This window comes from Festucalex cinctus, chromosome 16, assembly GCF_051991245.1.
Source record: "Festucalex cinctus isolate MCC-2025b chromosome 16, RoL_Fcin_1.0, whole genome shotgun sequence".
Taxonomy (NCBI): domain Eukaryota; kingdom Metazoa; phylum Chordata; class Actinopteri; order Syngnathiformes; family Syngnathidae; genus Festucalex; species Festucalex cinctus.
In genome coordinates, this window is record NC_135426.1 from 23,707,689 (window position 1) to 23,727,894 (window position 20,206).

The 20,206-nt window shown below is 40.2% G+C and overlaps 1 protein-coding gene across 13 annotated transcripts in view; it reads left to right on the top strand.

Moving 5' to 3' along the window:
• The window catches only part of LOC144003913 (adhesion G protein-coupled receptor L3-like), a 202,490-nt gene that overhangs the window by 113,813 nt on the left and 68,471 nt on the right, over nucleotides 1-20,206 (top strand). For 7 of the 13 annotated variants that reach the window (XM_077500620.1, XM_077500621.1, XM_077500623.1 and 4 more), the window contains 4 exons: nucleotides 2-111; nucleotides 5,781-5,794; nucleotides 7,291-8,101; nucleotides 18,945-19,295. In XM_077500620.1, the coding sequence (XP_077356746.1) occupies nucleotides 2-111; nucleotides 5,781-5,794; nucleotides 7,291-8,101; nucleotides 18,945-19,295 (1,286 nt within the window). Of the gene's footprint in view, nucleotide 1; nucleotides 112-5,780; nucleotides 5,796-7,290; nucleotides 8,102-18,944; nucleotides 19,296-20,206 lie in introns of all 13 variants that reach the window. The other 6 variants (XM_077500622.1, XM_077500624.1, XM_077500630.1 and 3 more) reach the window with 1 other exon arrangement.

The window sequence follows — 20,206 nt, forward strand, 5'->3', positions numbered from 1 at the left end:
GATGTAATAACCGGACACAGTGCGCCGTGGTGGCCGGGCCAGACGTATTTCCAGACCCCTGCCCCGGAACTTATAAATATCTGGAAGTCCAATATGAATGTGTACCATACAGTATGTATTCTCTCATTTCTTCTCTACTGCAGGAAGTATTAACTCATTCAACTCACAGCCATTTTCACTGAAGTGTTTTCTTGGATTTTGACTGATTTTGCAAGGCCCACAGCATATTATGTTCTATTGAAAAACATGGACCCTACCAAAAGAGAGATTAGAGTCTCTTGTTTTATCAGGAAAAAAAAAAAAAGTATATTCCTATCTGTTTCCGCTGTGCGGCAATTAGCAATAGAACATTTCACAAATCTGCTTAGAACTGTGAGGAAATCAGCTTATTTTAACATGGCCTGGTTGATCTCTTATACTCTGCAGCCACCTGTTGGCCGTTTTTGTAATTGCTACCACTGCTTCAACCATTCTCTGCAGTAGAGAGACTGCATCAAAGCCTTCTCTATGCTCCGGCATTAAAATAAATAAATAAATAAATAAATAAATAAATTATAATAAAAAAACGTATAAATACGTCTTTGGGACACTTAAAAGATTTAAATTTGACGTTTTTGGGAGCTAATGAGTTAATGACCGTGCTATGACATATTACGCTATCACCGTGCGACCGGAAATGATTCCTCACGGGGTTTTTGTTGTTGTTGTTTTTCTACTTGAGTTTTGCTTCTTTCTTTGCTGATATCAGGACACTTGCAACATAATCTGTTGATGGATTTTCATAACTTCTGGAAACCTACTTGGTCAAAAATGTAAACACACACAAAAACAGAACAAAACAGTAATTTGGAACTTCTGTACATATAAAATACGACGGTAGTCGAATCAGTTTGGCGTAGACGAATGAAATTCAAGTTAGCACGACTTTTTAGCCAACAGCCAACTGATCTCTTTTCCCAGTTTGGTCCACATGCAAAAATTGCTCAAGGTCAGTTATCGTTTATACGGGATTGGATGTGCGGCGTCGGAATTCGACAATTACCGCTTGTCACGTTTTCGCATCAGCTACCGTTCTGAACTAGCCAAAAAAAAAAAAAAAAAAAAGATCGGCTGCGTTTTGATTTACTATTTAGAGCTGTGTGCTTTTTATTTGAACCCGCGCAGGTTGTGTACTGCCTCCCCAGTGCACTTTCCAGATTAGTAAAGGCTCCCGTCGGGCTGCGGTGATGTGACCACCCTTTACGAAGCCTCATAAACATGTCCGGCGGACGACATCTGTCCGCCCCTCTCACATTGACTCCCCCCCCCCCCCCCCCCCCCCGTCTATTCTCCTCGAGCCTTATTAAAAAGCTTAACTTTTTGTCGGAGCTGCTCCTCCCGAAGGCCGAGCCCCGGAAGAGGTCAGCACTTCTGCGGGTGACCTCGTCGGTGTTCTCGCTCAACCGTAATGAAGTTCTTACATCTCCTCGGTGGGCCTTCAAATCTGCTAACATGCCGCGGAAGGAAAACGTTGGCTAACCTGGCTCCGCTGTGGATTTGTTAGCTGTCTTGTTCGTATTCGCTATTGGTCACTTTTGCTTCGGTCCTTGTTTTGGGGAGTACCGTATTTTCCGCACTATAAGGCGCACCTTCAATGAATGACATATTTTAAAACTTTTCCATATATAAGGCGCTACAGTAGAGGCTGGGGTTACGTTATGCATCCATTAGATGGTGCTGCGCTAAAGGGAATGTCACGACGCAAGAGCCACAAATGTTATGAAGAGAAATTGTGTTTAGTCCTAAAAATTGTACAAATAATTTACGTGTGTTTTTGCATATTTAGAAAAATGCTTCAGTATGTAAACCAATTTATTTGTAACATGGCAAAAGGGGTTATTATAGTTTTGGAATTTTTCATTTTAGTTTTTGTTTTGAGTTTTGTTTTTTTAATTTAGTTAGTTTTAATTAGTTTTCAGGGTGGTTCTGTTACTTTTTTTTTTATTAGTTTTAGTTCTTAATATATGCTTAGTTTTAGTTTAGTTAGGTTTTTTTTTTTTTTTTTAATGTGTATTACTTGTGCACAATATTTAAAAAAAATAAAAAATACCATGGGCGCAACGTCATTATTCCGGTTTATATCAAAATAAATCTACTAAAAATCACGTTTAAAATCATCCCCAAATCATTACCAAAGACTAAAACGAAGGACATTTTTGCTACAATTATAGTTTTATTTTAGTTAGTTTTGTAAACATAAAATGTAGTTCCAGTTAGTTTTCTTTTTTTTTTAAAAAGCATCTTCGTTTTTATTTTATTTCGTTAACGAAATTGTATAGCTTTTAATTTTAGTTTGTTCGTTAGTTTTAGTTAACTAAAATAAACTTTAATAGCACCCGTGTTTTTCGACACCCTCCCTTCTTACTTTGACAATCTAGAAAACATTTTTGTTTTTATTTTATTTGAACTGAGTCAAACGCCATTTTTAGCATATGCTGCGGGCCACTAAAAAAAGGACGGCGGGCCGCAAATGGCCCCCGGGCCGTAGTTTGGACACCGCTGCTCCATAGCATTTTTCTCAATGTTTGGACTCTGTCGCCACTTGTAACCTTGACAATGCAGGATGCCGTCCTGCCGTATTGGCACCCGCCCAGCCCCGGAGCGCATGCTGGGCACGGCAACAGCGGGAAGCAGAAGCAAAAAAAAAAAAAAAAAAAATCAAGGGCAGGCCAAATTAAAAAATAATGGCAAAAAAACCCAGAACCTCATTCCAAATGCTTCAGAAGACGGATGCAAATTCTGTTGTCTTGCAAAGATAAGAAAAGATTTAGCAATGGTTGCAAAATATGCTCAAATATTTTGGGATCGGTTTGGGGTATATTTCAGCAAGTATAAAATGACGACTCATCATCAAACAAGAAAATCAACACAAGAAAAATGAATCTTCAGACGGAACGAAAAAGCATATTTCCGAGGCGTTTGTCTTCCAAATGCAAGAAAGGAGTGACAAATAAGCGAGGAAAAAAAGGCCACCTGTGTCCCCCCCCCCTCCCGCGTCACGCACAACAACAAGCGCATTTGGCGAAGGTGTGACTATACCGAATCGCGGGCTGAGCAAATCCCGCCGCATTAGGACCCCGGCTGCATTGCGAGCGACCGCCGTGTGCGGGGGAAATCAATTTTGCGCTTTCACCTGCCAGCACAGAAGGCCATGCAGCGATTGGTAGCAGGTGCCGCCGGGCGCGTGCCAGCACACTTTCCGCTCGTTATTGCAAGTGGAGAGAACCTAGCTGGCTTAGCAATATTATTATGATTATTATTATTATCAAAATGGATTAAAGTCATTAAGTTGGAAATAACAAAAAGTTGGAAAAGGAATGTGTGATTTTACGTCGGACTTCTGACTTTGTGACATGAGCGGGATGGAAGCGGCTATGCGGGGGGGTTTGTTATATTCTCCTTATTAGCAATAAACAGCAGGGGGGCCGGGGGGGGGAACTTGTGCTTTTTGATTGACAGGCAGCAAAAAAATTCTCCTCATGTTACCTTTTCTTGTGAGCCGCCTACCTTTGCCTGCTTCTGAAATTGCAAAACTAAAGCCGATGGAGTCGCTTGCATCAGCCTGTAACTGGAGGACTCATCAAAACAAGAAAAAGAAGCAAAAAGTGAATCACAAAAGAACAAAGAACAATTCTTTGTTTTAAAATGTATTTTAAGGTCTTCCTCGAACAAAATCAGAACAAATTTCCACTAGAGTGGCACCTTCACTTCCTAGTTGAAACTTTCCGCATTGAAACAAATGGAAATACCATTAAAAAAATAGCAAAATTAGCACAAATTGCTACGTTGCTAATTTTACTTGGACACGGCTCCAAGCTTCAATTTTTGTTGTTGTTGTTTGATGTTTGACTGTAATTGTAGCCTTCAATATAGTTCATATCGTAGAAGTAGAAGAATTCTCTACACCAGGCGTGTCCAAACTACGGCCCGGGGGCCATTTGCGGCCCGCTGTCCATTTTTTTGTGGCCTGCGACATATGCTAAAATTGGCGTTTGGCTCAGTTCAAATAAAATAAAAACAAAAATGTTTGGAGATAGTCAAAGTAAGAAGGGAGAGTGTCGAAAAACACAGGTGCTATTAAAGGTTGTTTTAGTTAACTAAAACTAACAAACTAAAATTCTAAACTACAATTTTGTTAATGAAATAAAATAATAACTGAAACTACATTTTATGTTTACAAAACTAACTAAAAATAAAACTATAATTATAGCAAAAATGTCCTTCGTTTTCGTCTTTGGTAATTAATTGAATGCATGAGCCTTTGGGGATGATTTTAAATGTGATTTTTAGTAGATTTATTTTGATATAAACCGGAATAATGACGTTGCGCCCATGGTATTTTTAATTTTTTTATATTGTACACAAGTAATACACATTTAAAAAAAATAAATAAATAAAAATAAAACTAATACTGAAACTAACTAAACTAAAACTAAGCATATATTAAAGAACTAAAACTAATAAAAAAAAACTAACAGAACCACCCTGAAAACTAATTAAAACTCACTAAATAAAAAAAAATAAAAAAAACTCAAAACAATAAAAACTAAAATGAAAAATTCCAAAACTGCCATATTACAAATAAATTGGTTTATATACTGTAGTATTTTTTCTAAATATGCAAAAACACACGTAAATTATTTGTACAATTTTTAGGACTAAACACAATTTCTCTTCATAACATTATGTGGCCCTTGCGTCCTTCTGATTTTCTGTATGTGGCCCTCAAATGAAAAAGTTTGGACACGCCTGCGATAGAGGAAGGAATGTACAAAAAAAAAAGCAGAAGAGGGTCTGAAAGACTAAAAAGACCACTGAGATCAAGATGAAAATCCAGAGTGGATGACCTCGTCCTCATCCTTAGGCACATTCAAAGCGCCGTAATCTGCATCATTAATTAAAAAAGCTGATGAGACGGCGTCGAGGCCTTCGCCACTCTTCCGCTTCAGAGAAAATAAAATATGGCCGCCGTTCCCGCCATGAATCTCTATTAGTCGCTAATGATGCCGCTCTGACGCCTTCGCCGTCGTGGGTGTGAAATTGGCGAGCGTTAATTATTCACCCGGAAATCCGTACTGCGAAGGCGACGGGGTCGACGCTCTTGGGGCCCGTTGCAGGATGTCGACGGCACATATAGTAAGTTAACTCTTTGGCCGCCAAAAACGTTTCATAACGATCAGTTAAATCACGACGTATATTGCCAGAAATGTTAAATAACGTCAACAATTTTTTTACATTTTTTTTTTTCTCAGCGCAACGTCTAAGTGCAGCGCTGACTGGTCAATGGCTTGTGGAATCTAAAACACTCTAAACTATGGCCAGCAGATGGCAGCATTGCATCTTTTTTCATCAATGATCAAAGCCTCTGTCATATCAAAGTTTTTCTTTGATCATATCTGGCAGGAAAAGAGTTAACAAGTGTGACGTGAACTGGATTATTCATCATTATGGCTCTCAAAATGTTGAATGAAGCCAAACGACATCGATGAACTTCAAACGCACTTCAACTTAATTTGACCTCCTCAAAACGCAACTGTTCAATGTTTCATTTCTATTTGCACAAAATGAAAATGTGAGCAAATGGCGTGAAATGACTTCCGTTTTTTTTTTTGTATTTTTTTCGTCGTCCATTACTTCCTCTATAACAATGTGCTTTTCTGGATGACTCTTGATGATCACTTCATTAATTTTTATTCTTGTCTTTTTTTTTTCTTTCTCTCTCCTTTCATGCCGACATGTAGAAGTGGAGCAAAAAGGTAACTAAATGCCAACAATTGTCTTTTCTTCAATCTTTCCTCCCTTCTGGGTGCATTTAGTGATTTGACGGTGATGCGGTTTTCACTCTATTTTATTATATGTACAGTATTTATTTTTACGTCCATATTTGGGCTTTCATTGTGAAAGAATGCCATTCATGGGGCTTATCCGAGCTCAGCCCTTATCAGCTGCATCCTATTAAAGCTACAGCTATATAAGGGTGATCAATAGCTTGTCCAATAAACTGTCAGCATTTTTTTGATTATAGGCCTAACATGATGATGGCTATAACCTTCAGGGACTCGCTAATCAATAGTGGAGACAGATCATCGTCGCCATATTCATACCTTATCAGCAGAAACGAAGTGTATAGCGAGTAAACAAGATTCCTATAAACGGCGTCATTGCGCGCGATCGTTCTCGATTTGTCTTGCAGTGGGGTTTTTTTTTCTTAAAGGGCCCTCGCCTCTTTCTTCGCAAAGCAACCTCGAATGTGTCAAATTTTAATAAAGCTATGGACAACCAATGGATTGTTGTGCAAGTTGGACACCTGGAAATGAACCTAAGATGGCGGCTTCAAAGCAAAATTGCAAACTTGATGTGTCTTTTTGGGCATGTATTTTTGTTCAAAACAACACATTTATAAATTTATTTTGGAGTATGGGAAAGCGGTCAAAATGATTTAACTGTTTGACCGCCAAAAACGTTAAATAACGATTAGTAAAATCACAATGTATGCCGCCATAAACGGTAAATTATGTCATCTACGTTTTTTTTTTTTGTTTTTTTTTAAATCAATGTGAAGTGCAACGGCTAAGTGCAGCGCTGCCTGGTCAATGGGGTGTGGAATCAAAAACACTAACTATGGCCAGCGGATGGCAGCATTGTGTCTCTTTTCAATGTGCTGCCGGTGTATGAAATCATCTGAGGAATGCTCGTAATCGGCTGGAACTGTTTTTTTTTTTTGTGTGTGTTTTTTTGGTAACGTGTGGTAGTAAAAGAGTTAAGGGTCAAAACCTAATACTCGGATCCGAAATATCTTTGTCGGGATCTCTGTTTACGGGATAACTCTGGATTGTGTCCAACAACCAGTGCTGAATTCCAATTGATACATTCAAAGTTGAGTCTTCCGTATTTGAGAAACACCAAAACCGAGATTGGAACCCAGAACCAGTCGTCCTTTGGTGCACGTGGTAGTTGTGTTCAACGGAGCTCAGAATCTGCGATTGGCTGGCAACCAGTTCAGGGTGTATATCCCGCCTATTGCCTGAAGCCGGCTGGGATAGGCTCCAGCACCCCCATGACCCTTGTGAGGAATAAGCGGTTAAGAAAATGGGTGCATGGATGATCTCAGTTTTACGAAGGGTACTTCAAAACAATCTTCCTAGGAGCCTAAAAGTTTGCTATAAAAAAATGGCCGAACGTTTGGGTGAATGGACGATCCCGCTACTGTTACCTGCCAATGTAACTCCGTACTTGTTTTTCCCCTATTTTGGCTCCTCAGTATTCCTGTGCCCAGGGCTTCTGCGCAGGGTATACCAGAGCGAACACCTCTTCGAATCGGACCACCAGTCCGGGGCATGGTGCAAGGACCCCCTGCAAGCCTCTGATAAGATCTACTACATGCCGTGGACGCCTTACCGCACGGACACGTTGACCGAATACTCCTCCAAGGAGGACTTTGTCGCCGGCAGGCCGACGACGACCTATAAGCTCCCGCACCGCGTGGACGGCACGGGCTTCGTGGTGTACGACGGCGCGCTTTTCTTCAACAAAGAGCGCACGCGCAACATCGTCAAGTTCGACCTGCGGACTCGCATCAAGAGCGGCGAGGCCATCATCGCCAACGCCAACTACCACGACACCTCGCCGTACCGCTGGGGCGGCAAATCCGACATCGACCTGGCGGTGGACGAGAACGGCCTGTGGGTGATCTACGCCACCGAGCAGAACAACGGGCGCATGGTCATAAGCCAGCTCAACCCGTACACGTTGCGCGTGGAGGGCACGTGGGACACGGCGTACGACAAGCGCTCGGCGTCCAACGCCTTCATGATCTGCGGGGTCCTCTACGTCGTCAAGTCGGTGTACGAGGACGACGACAACGAGGCCACGGGGAACAAGATCGACTACATCTACAACACGGAGCTGAGCAAAGACGGCTTCCTTGATATCCCGTTTCCCAACTCGTATCAGTACATCGCTGCCGTGGATTATAACCCCAGAGACAATCTGCTTTACGTTTGGAACAATTACCACGTGGTCAAGTACTCCTTAGACTTCGGCGTGCTGGACAACCGGCTCGGTAAGTCGACGACTTCATTTTCTATCACAGTGTGGGTCAAGCAAATCGTTCGGACTCAAAATTGTGGAGCGATTTTCCACATTACCGTATTTTTCGGATTGTACGTCGCTCCGGATTATAAATCGAACCAACCAAAAAATGCATAATTAAGAAGGAAAAAACATATGTAAGTCGCACTGGAGTATAAGTCGCATTTTTGGCTAGTCACTCAGCTAGAAGCTAACAGGCTAACTCCCCTTTTCCACATAACAAAACCTTCCCACCCGGAACTCTCCCTTCCCTTCGTCCCAACGTTCCGTGGGTGAATTATGTTCCCGTCACTACAAGTTATTCATGTAACTCTTAGCATAAATAACATGCTAACAAGTTTACCAAACTATCAGTTTCACTCCAAATCACTGAATCCAATGAAATCTTCATCCTCTGTGTCACTTTTAAACAACTCCCCCAACTCGGGTAGACGTCTTCTTCTACCGCCAATGTTGAACTTATCAACACAGACCTAGAGCGCCCTCTTGAGGTTTAGTGTGAAAATTACATGTGAAATGATATAATAATGTGTTAATTTCACACATAAGTCACACCAGAGTATAAGTCGCACCCCCGGCCAAACTATGAAAAAAAAAAACTGCGATTTATAATCCGAAAAATACGGTACATGATTAGCAATACTGTTTGAATGCTTCAGTCAGTGCTGCTGTTTTGCTTTGCAACAGAGTTCAGATTCAGGTGAAGCATCTCCGTGTGAATAATACCACCGTAAAGATAACAGTAATTTTTGTAAAAAAAAAAAAAAAAAATCGGTTTGTCCCATCATGGATCACTCGTGATATGTTTGGCGCAGTTTTTACACCGGATGCCATTCCTAATAAAACCCACCAATTTTCCATCAGGGCTTGAGACTGGCCGTGGCTAAGTATTAAGAACCCCGAACCAGTCACACCAAAACGCTAACCTTGAGCTTAAAATTTACTCGGTACACTTTTTTTAAATCCTTGTAAAAGAAACTAAAATAATCTTGAGTTGATTGTAATAGTTGTTAACTCATTTGCTCCCAATAAAATGTAACTACGTTTTTTTTTTTTATGTTTTAAGTGTCCCAAAGACGTATTTATACGTTTTTTTTTGTTTTTTTGCTTTTTTATGTATACACAAGGCTTTGATGCAGCCTCTCAACTGCAAGGAACGGTTGCAGAAATGGTAGTTATTACACAAACGGCCAGCAGGTGGCAGCAGAGCAAAGGAGATCAACCAGGGGCTATGTTGAAAATAAGCTCAATTACTTACAATTTTAAATAGATTTGTAAAAACTGATGAAACTTAGCTGTCTTCTAATGCTAATTCCTGCAAAACGGAAACAGATAGAAACATACTTTTTTTTCCTAATGAAAGAAGAGACTTTAATCTTTCTTTTGGTAGTTTCCATGCTTTTATAGCAATTGAACACAATATTCCGTGGGACTTGCAAAATCAGTCAAAATTCAGTAAACTAGCCGGGAACGGGATTTCTTCCGTGAAAATGGCTGGGGGTGAATGAGTTTTAAAGTGGCAGTTTTTTTCTTTTTTTTTTTTGTGGACAGAAACCACATGCCACCGAAACGCTTTCCCGTTTCAAAAACCCTGCATGGATGCCATTGTTAGTATTCCAATGATGTAATTGGCACATTGGCATCTCCGCGCACAAAAACACCGTCTTGAATGAGTTGCTCGTAAACAGAACAGTAGGTCTTTATTTTTTTATTTTTTTTTTATTTTTAAATATCCTCCACTCCTCGGTCATTTCACTGTGAAGCCGCTACCTGCTGCTTCCCAGCTCCATCCAAAATATTTTTTTTTCCCTCCCCCTGATGCTCGGCGTCCTGCTGCGGTAATCAATTCATATATTCCGTGACCGCGCTAACAGGGCGTTTGCTTTGGCCGACACACAGCCAGCCGTAATATAATTTGTTGTGCTTAATAAGAGGGAGCTTGTGTGTTTCTCCTTTTATTGGGTACGAGTTGCTGTGCAAAATCGGCGGCCCTCCAGACAAGCGGCTTGAATCGCGGTAGTAAAGCGTCGGCGCGACTGGACAGATGGAGCGCAAATTGAAATGAGGGGGTAACAAAAAAATGGGAGAGTACGTGGAAAAAAAAGCCCTCCAGAGTAATAAAGCAGCTGTTTGATCATCTTCCTGACGATGCAAACGTCACATTTTCTTGCAGAGAACAAAGTGGAACATTTTTTTTTTTTGTGCGGGGGAGGAGTATATGCCGTTACCAAATCCAAAACAAAAATCTAACCCAAACCTCGGTTTTCGAACGCTTCTGTTCTCAACCAAATCGGTTTTCGACCAGAAAATTCGAGAATTTTACGTCTCAGAACTCGTCCAAAAATTTGGCTCTCAACCAAACTGAAAAAAGCCGAGCTAACTCAAACGCTTCCTCCGTAGCACATTCGTGTTCAAAGTTGGTTTGGAGCAGACCTGTTTTTCGTGTATTAGCATCGTGTATTAGTCCCTAATCATGTGTCCAAAAAAAGCAAGTGCAAGTGGTAAAGCGGGTGAAGAAAAGAGGAAAGTAGTGCGCAGAACTATTGAATTTAAAAAATAAATTTTTGCATTTTTTTTCCCATCATTTTAGATAGGATGTCTAAATAAAACAGTGTCTATTTCTACCCTTTTTTATTTATGGTAAACAGTATACAGTGCAGTTTATGGTGTAAAAAAAAAAAAAAACTTTTTTTTTTTTTTAGACTTGGAACGGATTAAAATTGTTTACATTAATTATAATGGGAAAACGTGTTTTGGATTTCGAACAAATCGCTTTTAGAACAGCCTTCTGGAACGGATTATGTTCTAAAACTGAGGTTTGACTGTATTCAGAAAATATCCATCCAATGTCCATCATAGCAGTTTTTTTTGTTTTGTTTTGTTTTTTGTCGTGTGGGAGCTACCGTGGGAACCGTCGGAATTAGCCGTTCTGTGCTCGGACTGCGGGAGCAATTCAATCTGGATTTAGTTCACTGGGCCATTGTGCATCAAGGAAATAAATGTATGATGTAGTAAATATGCAAGGGCAAGAAAACTGCATTATGAAGTTACTTGAGCAGAGTCGTTAAAGAGCAGTAACAAAAACCTTTTATTTATTTTGTTATTTTATTGTTTCCCTCTGTCCTCGTCTCTCACATATTATAGCTTTTACTGACTTTTATTGGTTCAGTGTAATATTTTTACAGCAGCCAGTTATTTAGCACACTATAAATGTATGCTTTTTAATCTGCTGGGATTCATGGGAGGGAAAAAAAAAAAAAAAAAAAAAAGCTACCACTTTATTATACGGAACTGCGTTTTTGCAACTTTCTTAATTTTGTGGATTGTCTGTCGCAACTACCGAGACCCTGAAATAAATACTGATGCCTGCTGCCTGTACTCCGGTGATACGGTGAAATGCTGGATTTTTGCTAACAGCTATCACACAGGCAAAATCTGATATCGGCCTGCGCTCTGTTGTGGTTATTATTAATTATTGGTGTGATGGCATTAATTTCATGACATTACCGTATTTTTCGGATTATAAATCGCAGTTTTATTCATAGTTTGGCCGGGGGGTGCGACTTATACTCTGGTGCGACTTATGTGTGAAATTAACACATTATTAGATCATTTCACATGTTATTTTCACACTAAACCGCAAGAGGGCGCTCTAGGCCTGTGTTGATAAGTTCAACATTGCATCGTCTACCTCCCGAGTTGGGGGAGTTGTTTAAAAGTGACACCGAGGATGAGGATTTCATTGGATTTAGTGATTTGGAGTGAAACTGCTAGTTTGGTAAACTTGTTAGCATGTTCTTTATGCTAGAGTTATATGAATAACTTGTAGTGATGGGAACATAATTCACTCGCGGAACGTTGGGACAAAGGCAGAGTTCCGGGTGGGAAGGTTTTGTTTTGTGGAAAAGGGGAGTTAGCCTGTTAGCTTCTACCTGAGTGGGAAGTTGCTGTTAAGACCTCAGAAGCTGATGTCAATAAAACGGCTCCGTGCTTCAACACTCCGCCTCCCGTCACTGCTCGCTACAAACTCTTAATATGTTACGTCGTTACTGACATTAGCAGGCATGTCAGTCATGTAACGTTAGTATGCCGTACGCTTATTCAGCCTGTTGTTCTCTCTTTTATTTTTATTTTAAATTGCCTTTCAAGATGACATGTATGTTTTTGGTGTTGGATTTTACCAAAAATGCGACTTATATTCCAGTGCGACTTATATGTTTTTCCCTTCTTAATTATGCATTATTTGGCTGGTTCGATTTATAATCCGGAGCGGCGTATAATCCGAAAAATACGGTATATAATATCATGCTCATACGCTTGACTTTTTGCGATTATTTCCAGTCTTTTCTACCCTTTATATTTCTATTGTATAAGACGTTGGTCATCATGAATAACTCGGGCCCATTTTGGGAGCTCTTGGTTTATTTCTGAATGAATCCCAAAGCCGTTAGAGCAATATGCGACCCAGTGTGTTGGTCCAAGATGTTCGCACACAGTCCGTGTCAGAGATTCATTCACTGTCTGGCCTTTTTTTTTTTTTTTTTGTCCGTTTGCCACATGTTACCATCTGGCAGCGGCCCCACGCCAGACGCCGCGCCCCGCCGGCTCTTTGGAGGGGAAAGCGTGCCCGAAACACTCCATGTTTTGGCTCGGGCGCCCACTAAACTGATTAAGAGCGTCTAAGCGATAAACGCCAGGCTTGGCGAGAGCGCGTTTGGGAGATAATCGGCGCGCGGCTCGAGTGCTCTGAAGTTGTCCGGCGGGTTCCGTCGTTGGACACCCTCACGCCCGCCCACGTGCCTACGTTTTTTGTAGTTTTTTTCTTGACCGTGCAGCATCAAGAGAGCGCTAGTTTAAGTCACTTAAGCCAGTGGAGGCCGCTCGTTTCATGTTGAGGCTTAAGTGATGTCGGCAACTCGCGCATTTTCTCATTTTAATTCCTCGCACTTATTAACTCATTAGCTCCCAAAAACGTTTAAATATGTCATATTTTAAATGTTTTCAGTGTCCAAAGACGTATTTATATGTTTTTTTTATTTTTTATTTATTTTTTTTTAATTTTTATTCCAGAGTATAGAGAAGGCTTTGATGCAGTCTATCTACTGCAGAAATAATAGAAGTATAGCCCCACCTGCGGTCGAATAAATAAACCACCCCAGCCACTCTACATGGACATACTGTAATAATGTTTTGGTTACAAATATGTTCAATGCTTTAACATCAATAAACATAAATAAACACGGCCACTATACAGGGATATATCCCCTCTATTTGTACAAATAAAGACCTCCACCTCAATAAACACCTTGCCTAGCAGAAGTTTAGCCCTACTTGATATTGCTTAACTAAACAGCCCTGCATGTATTAGGAAATAGATTGATAAAGACGATGCGCTCAGTAGAACGTAAACAAATCCCATTCGATCTGATGGCATCGAAAGCAAAATGTATATTTTAAAGGCACTCTTATGAGAAAATGTGAAGGGTATATCTAGGAATGGCTCCGATTTGTCATGCCAGTGTGGCCGCTGCTCACTCCCCCCCCCCTCGCCTCCTGACCTCCATTAAATGCCCTCTCAAGTCCCGGGACGAGAGCTCGGGAATGGGAAATTAATTGGCAAACAATGCATGGCTCCCCCCTCCATTATGGCTCTCATCATGTTAGATGATATCGGAGCATTACCGGATGTCTGGCTGCATAATTGAAGCGCCGCCTCCGTAGCAACTGATGGATAACAACACAATGAAATAATAACAATCATTCATACGCTTTGACGGATGACGTCAGGGCAATCTGATTGGGCTAAACGTAGTGATCCACCGCAGACATAATACGGTACAACATTCTTATGGACAATTCCTTTTATTCAAGTAATTGCATGCAAATTAATTTTGCATGCTACCAATACAAAATATGCACATGAGGTGCGGGTATTATTTTGGCTAGGTATCGCACTGTAGTATCTGCAACTTTGAAAACGTGTGGCTTTTGTGGGAGGCAATAGAGTATAAATTCGGGTTGCCAACTGTCCCGTGTTATCCGGGACGCCCCGTATTTTTGGGCTAAATTGTTTTGTCCCGTCCGGGACCTCAAAAGTCCTGTAAAATAATTCACAATTCTTACACTTAATGCAGCAAACGGCATCTTTGCCATTTTTGGACCACCCGTAGGTTGACAAGTGACAAGGAAGTTGCTCGGAACCAATAAAATGAGTCGCTGGGTGTGGCCTTATGTGGAGATGTTGCAAGGTAAGAGAGGCAACTAGAGAGAGAGGCACTTCCTGGTTTCGTCACAGCTTCAGGTCGCCTACACTCTAAACGCCGATCTTAATACGTCGGCTGCGAGAACACGAGATGTATTCTCGTACTATTTATGAAAATACTGTGAAAATTTTGCTTGCTGGCGAGCTAACAGAGCAAACCGCACTCGACAGGTCCTAGATCAGCTAAAACGGCAACGTCACGAAGCACGCCACCTGTCAGCCAATCACAGGCATCGTCACGTGCACAAGTGGATAGAAAATAATAATAATAATAATAATAACAATATTAATAATAATAATAATAATAATAATAATAATAACAATAACAATAATAATAATAATGATGTGTAGTGCTGTCTGGACGGTTAATAAAAATAGATCAAAAATTAAATAAAAAAAAAAAAAGGAAGAGAGAATAGATAAACCTGTAAGAAAGAAAAATTAATTTGGTGAGTAACGCCATTCTTTTGTATTTTTTTTATTTTTTTTATTTTACTGTTATTTTTAGGGAAAGAGACAAATTGTGGTTTATCATGGCACCGTGCCGTGCACCTGTCCCTTATTTCGGGATTGAGAAAGTGACTTCAGCTATGGTCGACTTTATGTAATTGTCTTGAACTACAAATTAAAAGACAGTAAGATTGATTAAAAAAAAAAGAGCAAAAGATCACTTAAAACTAAAATGTTGTGTTTTGAGCCTCCTCTTAAAAATAGGTCAGTCATTTCTGCTCTACAGTTTATCTTCTGATTTTAAATGTGAAATCATCTAAAACTTTAAATTTAAAAAAAAAAAAAAAAAAAAAAAGGGCTTATATTGCTTAACGCAAAAGTTGCTGTCAATAAACTTGGAAAATCTGACTTTGACTTGCTTTAAAAAAAAAACAAAAAACCACCAAAATAGTCAAAAGTGTACACCTGAAAAGCAATCCGATTTCATCGTGAATGAATGACATTTATTGCTGTCGAACGTCAACATGGGTCAAATCTGACCCGAGTTGATGTCGCACCATGATGGGAGCAAAAAAATTATGCTTTCACAGATTTTCAAGTTGTAATTAAAAACGTGCGTGTGCGTGTGTTGCCGCTTCACAAATATCCGCATTTGGCGAACAGATGGCACTTGAGGAGTTTCTTAAAAAATGTCCTGGGAAACAGCATGATGGATTTTTAGTACCACTCTGACCCCCCCGCTATTGTAACTTGAAGTGCACTCCAAGTAAAAAAAATATATATATATAAGCTGAGATCCCATTAAGCAGACGTTAAACAGAGGAAGCGAACTAAAATTAGAAAAAAAAAAAAAAAAAAAGGTTAATGGATGACATCACACATCGACTATCCAATCTTGTGCGATGTGTTTGAAAGTGCCGATTTCAGGTGCAACTATGCATAAAGGTTGAAGTACTCCAAATGAGGAGGTAATTGGGTTCAGCACAAGGCTGGAAAGAGTCACTTTCCACGTCTAATTCCTCGCTTGCCCCCGAAAGCCCTCGTTTGATCTGCGAAAACTTTGCACCAGTCTCACATAGCGGATTCGTCTGGTAATGCCTCCTCCTCCTCCTCCTCCTCCTCCCGGAGCCGGCTTATCTAATTGCGGGAGCCAAGGGCCTTGGGATAGCGAGCGACGGGGCTAATTAGCTGGCTTTGAAAAGAAGCGCAAAGCTCCGTGTGGGGGCGAGCTATGAAGCTCATTTATTTGCGTGTGTGTGTTTTTTTTAATTATTGTTCTTGTAAATGTTGCTATTAAAGCAAAGTAGAAATGATCAGAAGACTCTCAATGACACAATTAGACAGCATGCGGAGCCTTTTTTATCCAACCCAATAGCTGGTCCAACTCCATTTTGTCAACTTTATGGAAAAAAAATTCCCACTCCAATTTTTCCCATCGATTCCCAAAGGTTGGAGTGCCTGTGCTATAAATCCACAATATATCATTTAAACTGGTTTTTGGTTATACCTGCAAGATATGTCTGTTTTTCCACTTTAGATGTTTTTTGTTTTTTATGATACAATCTGTCCATCCTTCAGTACTTAAATTCTCTTATCCCAAACGGCTCATGTGTATCAGTGCTTGTGATGCCTTCACTGACCTTCTACAAGGAATTTTTTACATTTAAAATTTATGTAACCGGTAAGGAATGAATGAATAAATAAATAAAATAAATAAATTAATTAATTACTTAAAAAAATGTAAAAAAAAATGTGCACACAACTCTCAATGCTACACTTTTTGACATTTTATTTGCCATAATAATGTAAATTTTTCCGACTTTGGTGCTACAATGTTACTGATTTACAAATAATGTAAAATACAAAACTGTGACGTCAACGGGGCAACAGGGTTGCTTTGGTTTGAGATGCAACACTCCATTACAGCTAACAAATATGAAAAAAAAAAAAAAATAGAAGATAAGGCTTAGCTTAATGATGTAATTTATGCTGAGTCATGTTATGTTGCTCATGTTATTATTTCTGATCTACTAGATCAGGGACGACAAATTTTTGTCACGGGCTGCATTGTAACATATAACATGTAATATATATATATATATATATATATATATATATATATATATATATATATATATATATATTGACGACTCAGAAGGAAGTAAAAAAAAATCTTAATTTTAATTAAAAGGGCGATTGGTAAATAGCAACAAAAAAATGTTTGCAATATCTCAGTGTTATTAAAATTGAAGACGCTTTTGCACTGGTCAATTTGGTTTAAAATAAAAAGAGGTGGTGGGCCGAAATTGGCCCCTGGGCCTTAATTTTGACACCCGTGCTCCAGCTGACTGAAAAGGTTTGCAAACTGGGCTGCTTGTACGCTGATGAGAGACACGACTTCAGAAAACATAATATCAATTAAAATGCATCTGTAATGAGAATTTTTAAGCATACACAGGGATGACATACAGTAAGAAACAAAATACTACCCCCTCCTCCTGTAAAAAGCTGATATTAAGCCCATTTTATGTTATCTAAGATGTCAAAAATAGGAAGTTACAAAGGGGGGAAAAAAAAAAACTAATCACGACTGGTATTTGGTATTTTAAACATTATTTACAGCTACTGTTGTACTTTTTCTCAGCACAACTATAATTAACACAACAAGCGCATTTTCCTCTATTTTCTGCACGGATTATTTGAAATTTCATTTCAATGTCCTCCGATTGTGGAATGACCCATTTACAGTACGCCAGCGCTGCCGGCTCATTTCAATTACGGCCAAATTGACGCGGCTATTTACCGAGAGCCGGATGCGCTCTGTTTGAGGCCGTCATCACTCCTCCTCAAATGTAAATGCGCGACGGCCATTCATGAATAATGGACTCATTGCAGAGGCGCCGGCGCCGGCGCCGGCTCCGGCGAGATGGATGCTTGTGGAATCTGCGCGCTGATGTCGTCAATGATGTTAAATGTTTGGGCTTTTTTATTAACGTCCTTGTGATAGGTGGGACTGTCAAAGCCCCCGTGGATGATGGAGTTTTTTTTGTTGTTTTTTGTGTGTGCTCGGGTGTGGAATGCTGCTCATTGCTATAAACCTTTTTGTTAAAGAGATATAGGCTAAACATTTAATGCCGATTAGACACTGCATGGCCGCTACATGCTACTTGTTAGCCTAACTATGGTGTGTCCCATTATGTGTTAGCATTAGCGTCAGCATACCATTTTGATAACAATAATAACGATATTATAGGACAGTGTTTCATAATCAAGTTAACTATCAGCTCGACTGCATTTCAATGAGTTTGTATCGCTGCGCGTTTACCAGGACGGCATCTCATCTCGGGTAAACATCGTCATTAGCTAGCACCTCCCGGAGCGGCCATCGCATCCAAGGAAATTGGGGTCTCGTGTCTGGCAGCATCCCAAGATGCGTTTCAACAACGCAGCTGGAAGCGTGTTAGGGACACCAGCAGGGTTCCGCGACGAGCCCGCCAGTATTGTATGTAAATATCACCGCCATGTTGAATGTGGCAAGTTCATTTGCGTTCTGAGCAATATAATAACCGTTTTCTGCTCTGCGCCAGAGTTCACGACCGCAAAACTGTCGCCTGGGAAGAAGGTTTTCTGTCACCGACGACAGTTTTTGAGGCCATCACACAGTATATTACAATGTTTGTTTGTTTTTCTAAAAAAAGAATCTGTTCTTGACAAAACGAGCACAAATGAAAACATTGAACTCCTAAGTTTCATCAGTTTTCACAAAACTATTCAAAATTGTAAGTAATTGAGCTTTTTTTCTAGATGGCCCTGGTTGATCTCCTTTGCTCTGCTGCCACCTGCTGGCCGTTTGTGTAATAATTACCATTTCTGCAACCGTTCTTTGCAGTTGAGAGGCTGCATCAAAGCCTTCTGTATGCTCTAGCATAGAAAAAACAACAACAACAAAAACGTATAAATACGTCTTTGGGACACAGAACATTAAAAAAACGTATTTACACGTTATTGGGAGCAAATGAGTTAAGTGGGTTAGCCAACCCACTTAATATCCATAGTTTGGTGTACCTGACACATGATTTTGACCCCCAATCCCTTATTCCAGAGTCTTCATCCTCCATAATGGTCTACATGGACACGACAACCACGACCACCAGGACCACCACTCGTCCCACCACCACCACCACCTTCACAGCGGCCAGGCCGGGCACCACAAAAATGGCCACCACCACCACCACCGCAGCAGCCACCGCGTCAACGGCTGCGGCGGGTCCCCCGAGGGCCCAGACGCCGGTGGGCCGCCTGGGAACGGGTGATGACGAACGGTCGCCGCCTTCTTCCAGGCTTCCCAACGTCAGGGTGGAGTACTGTAATCCTCTGGTCATGTTGGACATCTCTTGGCCCAAGACCGGGCAGGGATTGGTCGCCAAGATGCCCTGTCCTCCTGGAACAATAGGTAATGTCCATTTTCATATCGTATATGTTTATCAATACATTTCAGATATCCTGGATGATATTTTCTGACTTCTACTGAAACAAAAGCTAGCTAGCTGATGCCGCATCATTGGTCTTAACTTGAACGCTTCAAAATAATTTGTCATCGTTCAAGACAAAACTTAGCAAATTAGCTAGCTAGCTAGTTTTTTTTTTTTTGCTTGTTAGCTCGCAGATGCGGTGATTTCCCACATTATGATCACCTGTTAGGCTGTTAATATAATTCGTTGTAAGCCACCATAAAATTAAGCAAAATGTTAGCAGTAGTTAGCTACGTAGTTAGCAGTACGCGGGTGGATGATTGTTTTCCTAGTCATGCCTAGTCATGCCAGTTATGCATCTCCTTGTTGAGGTTATGCCCCCCCAAGGGAAGAAGACCACCCACCCCCACCCCGAATAAAAAAAGAAAGAAATATGGACCAACTTGCAACAAAGAATATCTTTATTAACTGTAACAGAAAAGATTTAAAGTGCATCTGAAATTCCAAAATAAAATTAAATCCTTAATTCAACTATAAAAAAATTTTTGGGCTGACCATGTCAGACCATATGATACGGAAAAATAAAATTACATAAAATCAATAAATAATAATGCATTCAAACTGATCACTAACATTAACTCAGGAGCACAATATTAAAAAAAAAAAAAAAAAAAAAAACTGTAAAACAACAATATATAAAATAATTTGTGCTGATTTATTTTTTTTATTTTTATTTTTTATTTTTTTGCTGTGTGCAAAGCGCGCATGCTCAGTGCAAACAAAACCCCTCCACCACCGAGCGCACACTCTGCCAGTAATGAGAGCGCCACTGCCCCCTAATGTAGTGGAGGTGCAATTGCACTTTATTCTAGTACAGTAAAAATAAATAAAT